Here is a 9,228-nt window from a genome sequence, read left to right as displayed (position 1 = left end):
CAGAAGTGACCTGGGCACACCAGGCCATCTAGTTCTTTTCCACTGAGGGAAGAGGGACAAAACCAAATTTTAATCTTTGACATTTACAAAAGGTCAACTTTGTCAATAATATTATTTTGTAGAATTGAAAAAGGTATTTATTTTCCTCATGCAAGTCTGCCTAAGAGTTTTAGCATTCATCATACGCAAAGGCCAGCAAGGAGGTTTGTTTCAATTATTATTTTTTTTTTATTAATAGAGAGGAATCAGCGTACCATTACACTCCTTCATTCTTCTAAATCCAATGGAAACACGACTCTGCAGCTGGCAATTCATGGTTGTATTTAGTGGATGCTATCAAAACAAAACTCCTATCTTCACATTTGTTTAGATTATTAGTTACAGAAGGAACAGACTTTAGCTGGCCTAAGGACTTGACTAAATGTGCTACTTGAAAATCCATTTTAATGTGGTTTGGTTTCTAGGAAGCGTGTCTGTATATATACATACCTGTACATGTACCTATCTACAAATGAGAGTGATAAAATGTAATAGGATATTGTGGTGAGATGCATTTTCCCAAGACATATTGACATATGTTATGAGACACCACCACACTGCCAGTCACTGCTGGGCATGAAGCCCATAGGAGCATCTACTGAAGCTCAAACTAGATAAGGCCTACTCAAGAAGCTTGGGGTGGAGGGATCCTTCTGCTTAGAATTATTTTTGCTATGTTTTTTAATGTTCCAGACTGGGAAAACATTAAATGGATGTTTCAGTTTTTTCCTATCCCGTTCATAGAAGTTACTCTTTTGGGAATTGCCTTGTGCCTGATTTCACTTGCTACTACTGCTCCTGTCTGCTCCGTATGTTTTCCTTGCTGATACTGGGGCCAAGCTAGACTGGCTGTTGAAGTAAAGTTGAAGGTGGAAAAGTTATTTTATTTTTATTTAACATTTTTAGAGGAAAGAATGGACCATTTTGGAAATGTCAAAATATAATACTGATGATTGCTTTATAAATAAAAAGAAAATACACATTCTCCCACCATTGATCAACTTTAAAAAAAAAGAAAAGATGACAGATTTAGATGGCACAGGACTAAAGAAGTTCAATAGCTGTCTTGATTTAATTCTCTATTGCCAAATTACAATTTGTTGTGCATTGATCATTGTAAAGAGTATGGAGCACAGTTATTGACTTCATACAGGAAAGCAGATATAAATCACCAGTGTACAGACTAATCTTTGTGCATCTCACAAACTGCGTGAAGGCCTTATTAAAGTCCTAGCATGATTCTGTGTGTCATATAAAGTGAGTAGAACTTGATCTGAAAAGACTAATTATTAAATAAACATTTAATTTATATATAAATAAAGATCCTAAGTGTAGGAGTTAAAAGTGGTTGAAATTCTGAATGCATGTGGAGAAAGAAAGGAATAGAAAACAAACAGCAGACGGGCAGGAAGATAACAGTCAAATGAAAAAATAAAAAAAGTCAGAAGGAATACTTCAAGCTGAAACAATGCAACTGCTTTCTTAGCCTTTTATATTATTAGGTTATATCACCTGGTTTCAATAAGATTAGATGATATATTACAATGATGTGAAAATATATAGACAGAAATAGGGCATAAACTGCTGCAATTTCTGTAGGACTACATCATTATGTTCTGGCTGTAGATTTAGTTAATTTTTTCCTAGGTTTATCTACCAAGATTAGCCATAAATATTTTTAAATTAAACTACCTAAAATTTAAAAAATCTATTTAAAATCTATTGGTCCAGCATTCTCTATTCTGTAACATTTGTACTCTATTAAATGACATACTGTAGGGTTTTAATCTGCAAAATGCAATAGTTAGTGTCCAGGAAAAAATTATTAAAGTATATCACTAGTGAAAACAAAGAACAAGTCATTTCTGGGAACTAGACTTCAGAAAAATACCTTAAGGACAGAAGCTGTTACCCACTGATATGTAATAAACTCCTTAGCAGATAATGGCTTGGGAAGAAAAGGTCTCCGAATTACAACACTGTAATAAAAAAAATTGATGATTCCTCAAAATAAAAGAACTTTCACTTTTAAAAAATAAGTGAACAGGAAGTATTCCCAACCACCCACTTATAAAAATAATAAGTTTATTTCTCAGCCTGGAGAAGCTATATACAGAGGCCTATTGGATTAGAAATCGTACTGGAGAAAAGGAAATAATCATCGGCTAGACCTGGGGAGAGGTTTTACAGCTTACAACTCAAGGCAAAGGCTTTGTACATTTACTGAATCCTGATGGCAGAGATGGGTTATTAAGTTAGAGTAATCCAGGGGGACAAAGAATATATATTCTTTGCATTTGTGCTGTGAAATGCAATATGACTTAGGGAAGATGCATGTGATTTAAATTTGGAAGGAAAAGTACTGCTCTGGTTTAAAAGGAGAAAGGAGAGAGAGAAACAGAAAGCATGTGCATATGTGTGTTTGCACGTGTGTGCACACAGACAGAATCACAGAATGGGTAAAGTTGGAAGGGACCACAGTGGGTCATCCAATCCAACCTCCCTGCTCAAGCAGGGTCATCGCAGAGCACATGGCACAGATTGTGTCCAGACGGTTCTTGAATATATCCAATGAGGGAAACTCCACAGCCTCTCTGGGCAATCTGTTCAACTGCATGGTCACCTGCAGGGTAAGGAATTTCTTCCTCACATTCAGGTGTAATTCCCTGTGCATCAGTTTCTGACTGTTGCCTCCTATTTTATTTCTTGGCACAACGGAGAAGAGCCTGGCTCTATCCTCTTCACACCCTCCCTGCAGATACTTAAATACTGAGGTCCCGTCTCAGATGTCTCAGGCTGAACAGGCTGAGCTCCCTCAGCCTGTCCTTGTAAGAAATTCTCCAGTCCCTTAATCATTGTTGTTGGCCTCTGCTGGACCTGCTCCAGGACCTCCACATCTCTCATACAGAGGAACCCAGAACTGAACACAGTACCCCAGGTGTGGCCTCACCAGGGGCTGGATCACCCCCCTCAGCCTACTGGCAGTACTCTTCCTAATGCACCCCAGGATTCCAGTGGCTTTCTTAGGCACCAGGGCACACTGTTAACTCATGGACAGCTTCCTGTCCACCAGGACCCCCAGGTCCTTCTCCTCAGAGCTGCTTTCCAGGAGACCTCCCCAGGGGCAGGACCCTGCACTTGTCTTTGTTGAATTTAAAAATGTTCCCCTCTGCTCATCCCTCCCACCCGTCAAGGCACACATGCAGATGTTTATTTGAAAGCTGTTGCAGTTTTCTAAAACAAGTGGGTCAGCCATAATGAAATTCAGTAAGCTTTTGCTTTTTGGTAAAGGAAAAGAAAAATCCTGCTGTCTTTCCATTTTCTTTCCACTATCACTTACTTAGGTAATGAAGGCTTACTCTGATCAGAAGCATGTTGTATGTTCAGGGGTGTCATCACTGTAAGAACAAAGGCATAACTACAGATAAGTTCAGGCTCGCTGAAAATTACATAAAATGACAAGCCAGAGTGAAAATTGTCTAAGGAAATCAAATAGCTTGTACTGGGTAAACACAGTGAGATGGAAACAATCAAGATAAGAACAATCACCCTCAATCCCTTTCCAGGGAATAAGGCAACCTAGGAACCAGCAGCAAATGATCTTGCAAAGATATTGCGAACTATGAGTCAAAGAGCTAAGGAAAAATATTTTTCTAACCACATCCAGAAACAGATATTTAATTATCTTAGAACACATTCAAAGTCGGCACTGAAATAGTCTCAACAATAGTTATTTAGTAAACAGTATGTATTTTATTATAGCTCCATGACAGTTAATACTGATATGCCTAAGTAGTCTGTCTTACATTTATTAGTCATTATACATTCTGTGTAATTCCAAAGTACAGATTGCCAGTATTTCAGGTAATGAAAATGATATTCTGGTTTTGTACACTGGGCATGATTTCCTACGTGTGATAGATAGAAGACTATAATTACACATGTATATATTTCTGCCAATGCAAGAAATACATGCAGCTGCAGAACTATCCATTCACATGAAATGCTACCTAATCACAGCCAAGTCAGACTAACTACACTAAACTAAACTAATTTAGCATTTACAGCTATACACACAGTAGGTTTGAAAGCCATACTGTTTATTTTACTTTATCTTGGGGCACATAAAATCATGGTATTTGGCAGCATGGAATAAGGGACATTAAATCAGCTTTTATGCTGTTGTTAAGAAACCCGTAGAGGATGGGATTCAAGCAGCAGGACATCATACCTAATAAATGGCATATACAATATACTAATTTAAAATGTCTGTTAGAAATGAGAGTGGCATTAAAATCTGTCACGATGTGGAACAGGTGAAGAGGCATCCAACTGAAACCAAAAACTAGGATTAGCACTGTCAGTCTGCAAAAAACTCTCCTCGATCTTGTCTTAATTCTGACGATGGATCGGGATACTGTAATCATGTCCTGGATCTCTGTATTATCTTCTGGTTTCATTTCGAAACATATAGGGACCCCAGGGATGAATTTACTGGAGGAAAAGACCTGGCTTTTTTCTGTGCCAGAGGTTTCTGGGAGATCTCTGGAATGAGTATCCTGCTGATGCCGTGAAATAGCTGGCATCACACTTGAAGTCTTTCTACTGTATCTTCTGTGATGCTTTCTGCCAAAGGCACAGCTCCACCTGGAATGTCTGGAGGGCTGTACCTGTGTGCCAGTGCTCTTAGAGGGATGAAGAGCTAGGTTTATCATCTCCTTTTCTTCAAACTTGTTTTCTTTGTTTGACAGTCTAGAGCCTATGCTCCTGCAGACGCTCGTGTGACTAGCGGTCAAACATGCCAGCGGCAATATATACTGCATGAACAATAAGGCTATTGTAAAGGCAATTCTGTAGGAATCAGAAGGCCAGGACTCGATACACAACAGCCTGTTCTCCAGTGCCTCAAAATTCAGAGTCTTGCTGAGGTCCACAGTTTTGTGGAAAACTGGCAGAGGGGAGCAAATTGTCAAGCCAAAGGCCCAGATGGTCACTATTAAGAAATAGCCTTGTTTTGCCGTTAGATTGCTAGAAAGGGGATATTTTATCATACGGTACCTGACTGCAGCAATAGATATTAACATCAAAGTTGAAACTAGAACTGATGAGCACTGGAGGAAGGGCATTACATGGCACATGACAGTGCCAAACATCCACTGGTCAAGCAGAACGGACGTCAGTGTGAAAGGCGAACAAAACAGCACAACCAAGATGTCAGAAAAGGCCAAGTTACCAATGAGAATGTTTATTATTGTCTTCTGCTTGCACTTTAGTAGGGCCATTAGTATAAGCAGATTTCCCATAAAGCCAGCCAGACTTATAAGTGTGTACAGCCCAATAAGAAAGTACTGTATGTCATCAACACTACTCTTATAGTCTTCCCAAGCAGAAAAATTCTTTGTAGTAGCAGAGGTGTTCTTGGTAGGTGTCCTGTTGTTACGGTCTTTGAATCCTAAATCCATTTTACAGTCCTGCTTAGAATGAGAAAGACACTAATTAGCATCTGAAGGAATGATGATATTGCTGTTAATCCGAATGTAAAGGAACAGAAATCTACCTTGTATCACCTCAATGCAAATAAATTACTAGTGATGTTATTCTACTGTGAGGCAGATCCTGCATTACTTCAGGTCAACATGAATTAGTTACATAGGTTTTATCATGCAATATTCAGCACACCTAGGCATCCTATCTGGCTGCTCACATGGAAAAATGGCAATTTAAAGTTCTGCATTATGATGTTGGGTTTTCACTATGCTTTGCCATTGACCATATTGTCAACCTATCCATGAGGGAAGAGTTAGCTAAAAAAGCAATCCATCTTGAGTCAGTGAGATTACGCACATGAGTAACAGCCCCTTGATACGTATAAGGAAATTACAGTCACCATCTGGGCACATGGCTAATCATTATATCACAGCAAACTATAATGAAGGTACCTCAAAATACATATGCTAATGTCTGTAGTAGCATTTCTTACCTTGCCAGTAGAAAACTAACACAAAATAGGTGAGAGCTTTCAAAAAGGATCAGGAAATCCACTGAAGGTGATGCAGGTGGAATTCCTAATGTGGTGTGTATAGAAACCATCTTCTATTAAGTGTTGAACATATGTTAACTGGTGCTCAAGTAGAAAGGAAAACTGGCTACAAATCATCTGAAGTAACTGGATGTAATACAGAGAGGACAGTTAAGCAAACCCCACACAGACATTTGAAAATTCAGGGAACTGCTAATTGTTCAACACAGTAACATCTAACATTAAAACCTAGCTCAGTACAAAGTTATTCTGCCTACAGAATCTTCATGTATCAGTCTTCATTCTTGAACAAACAGAAAGACATAAGAATTCAGTTCAAACTCCAGTTTACCTGAAATACCTAAAATACAAAAGTTTCAAAGTCAAAATTCTCCAGAGTGCCAATGTCCTGTGCAAAAATTGCTTAATGTTTAGAAATTTTACCTAAGAGAAAACAAAAAGATCTAAACAAAACCAAAGCATACATAAATTGAGCAGAAGGCTAAATCTGTCACCTAAAAAAGTCAGGGCTCTTCAAGGCTGTAGTGATCCTCAGTGAGCTGTACTATGCTGACTTCTTCAAAGTGCAATAAGCTTATTCAGTTTTCTTTACACGTGCAGATGTGCTCCTTCCTCCACATCACACGTGTTCCTACTGTCATGTGCCAAAGGGAAGCTCAAACCATAAAACAAGCTCAGAATATTCACTGACTGTGTTATGATGGGAAGGTCCCTCATGTAAGAGTAGAAATACTTGTTAAAAAAAAAGCGAGATCTTGCAAGTAATATGTTGGGAAGAGGTGAAAAGAAGTACAACTGTGGCAACTTCTCTCAATGTTGAATTAAAGTGCTTTTTAATACCTAAAATAGAAGAATGAACTGGATACGTGAATTAGGTAATCTAAATATTATAATTGTGTACATATGAGCAGAGTGGCATTAATGTATATTATTTCTGTTCAATTTTTCCCAGTCTCTAATGAAATGGTGGAAAACCATAAAATAGACAGACAATGCTATCTGAGGCTACCTTTGCCTCTAGATCAACTTTAAATGAGCAGACTAGTAATTCTGTAAGAGATCCAATCTTCTATTTCTATATTATCAGAAGTTTTCATTTGGGTAGGCTGCTGTTTATACAACTACTAGCTAATGAAGTAAATATTCTTTTACTTAATTTTTTCTGAGTTAATTTCTCTGAGTTGCTAGTAATCAACTGAAAACAGTATGATCTGCACACCACAGTGACTTCCAAAATCTGCTGAAATTTGTTTCTGTTCCCTAAATGTGACTCTGCATAACTTTTGTCTGAGGAAACCAGAGCAGAGCTTTGCCCTGGATAAAATACACTTCCCTACCTCTGGCTTATGGAATTATTGGCTGCTGGCTGGGGTTAAACCACGACACACTGTTATGTCATACTTGTGTATTTTTTCCCCTTTTTCAGCATGAAGGAATGATGGATTTTGCTGACTGATGCTTCTGCAGATTTTAGTGTGTGAATCTGTAATCTACAGACTATCTTTAGATTAATGAAAGCCATTTTAACTCTACATTGAGCTTCAATATGAAATATTATCTGCCTAGTATTTTCAGGGTGAACATTCTATTATCTTTGCTCCAACACATTCATCTTAGCTTGAGAAATGTTTAGGAAAAAAAACACCTTCATGAGTGAAGAGTTAATAAAGAAAAGCCATTAGTGTTATTCTGGGGAATTTTCTTTTTGCTTGGATGCCTTCCTCTTCCAGTTTACATCTTGCACAGACTAAGAAAGCATTACTAGTTGAACATCTCACTGCCTGCTTGCACGTTTGGAACCTACCAAGAGTTATCTGAGAAAGGGAAATGAAACTATTCAAGAGTTAGATCTCTCCAAATCTTGGTTACTAACCAACCACTGAGACTCTTAACTAATAAGAAAGAGAGAAGAAAATCTAGAACCATCTTGAGATTCAAAAAACCCATGAAAACTCTTACAATGCTCTCAAAGTGGTGATGACTCTGAAGGAATGAGCTTTTCCTTTATTGTGTGCCTACACACGTAACTCTGTGCCAAGAGGAAGCATTCTGCGTAGTCTTATATTTTAACTGACACTAAATTGAAGGACTAACCTGTAAAGGAGAAACAGTGGAGATACTGCTTCTCTCTCAGAAACCTGAAGATCAGGATTGCTTTTAGAGTATCTACAGGTATTTTCAGTAACAAATTCCCACATAGCATCACATGTCTGAAGGTCATACTGACTAGTAATGATGTACACCAGTGTTTAAGTTATAATAGCAGCTATCTATGTGCAAGAGTTTTGTTGATTCATATACCAAAACTACAGCTCCCTCTCTAGCCTTTTTGGTGATACTTGCTGTCACTGAAAAGGTTTATAGGCCATAGGTTCATCAGTGCATGGAGAAAAACCAGGCATCTCTACTAGTATACAAAGCTCTTTATCTAGTTATTCCGTTCCATTTTAATTATGTGCTATGGTCTGAAAAGAAATCTGTATCTTTTCATTCAATTTCACTTAGTTTTAATCAATGGGTTCTATGGAGAGAATTGAAACAAATCTGGTGGTGGTGTTGTTATTTCCTGCTACACTTTCAGCTTTGGGTGACTAAAAGTGAAAAGGAAGAGACACTTAAGTCAGATACACCGTAATTGTTTTGTCTTCTAGAAATGTATATTTCATACAGATAATGCAAAGACTAGGGCCAAGAAACAAATTTTTATATGTTGTTATACTGTAATGTGCTTATTAAGTGAATGTTTACTGAGCTGTTCCTGAAAACTTAATTGAAAGACTGTTGCCAGGTTTTGTAGATTTCTACGCCTCCACGTAAAGCTCTTGCAGTATGGCTTTAGCAGAGCTGTTCGTTGTGTTTTTAATAATTCTTTAAAAACAAAAAATGAATATGCTGGTTTTGCTGAAGTGGACACATTTGTTGAGACAGCTTATTAAGTGAATGTTTACTGAGCTGTTCCTGAAAACTTAATTGAAAGACTGTTGCCAGGTTTTGTAGATTTCTACGCCTCCACGTAAAGCTCTTGCAGTATGGCTTTAGCAGAGCTGTTCGTTGTGTTTTTAATAATTCTTTAAAAACAAAAAATGAATATGCTGGTTTTGCTGAAGTGGACACATTTGTTGAGACACATCAATACTGACTTAGCAGGA

The 9,228-nt window shown here is 37.9% G+C and overlaps 1 protein-coding gene across 1 annotated transcript; it reads right to left on the bottom strand.

Moving 5' to 3' along the window:
* Positions 1 to 4,088: 4,088 nt before the first annotated feature.
* On the bottom strand, positions 4,089 to 5,501 carry NPY5R (neuropeptide Y receptor Y5). Its single transcript, XM_009079763.1, has one exon. The coding sequence runs from the start codon at positions 5,499 to 5,501 to the stop codon at positions 4,170 to 4,172; it is 1,332 nt and encodes a 443-aa protein (XP_009078011.1). The 3' UTR covers positions 4,089 to 4,169.
* Positions 5,502 to 9,228: the final 3,727 nt, after the last annotated feature.

This window comes from Acanthisitta chloris, unplaced genomic scaffold, assembly GCF_000695815.1.
Source record: "Acanthisitta chloris isolate BGI_N310 unplaced genomic scaffold, ASM69581v1 scaffold12338, whole genome shotgun sequence".
Lineage (NCBI taxonomy): Eukaryota > Metazoa > Chordata > Aves > Passeriformes > Acanthisittidae > Acanthisitta > Acanthisitta chloris.
This window is presented reverse-complemented; position numbering and strand designations above follow the sequence as displayed.

Bases quoted from the DNA above. Each gene is read 5' to 3' on its own strand.
- NPY5R (XM_009079763.1), bottom strand. From the start codon at position 5,501: ATGGATTTAGGATTCAAAGACCGTAACAACAGGACACCTACCAAGAAC.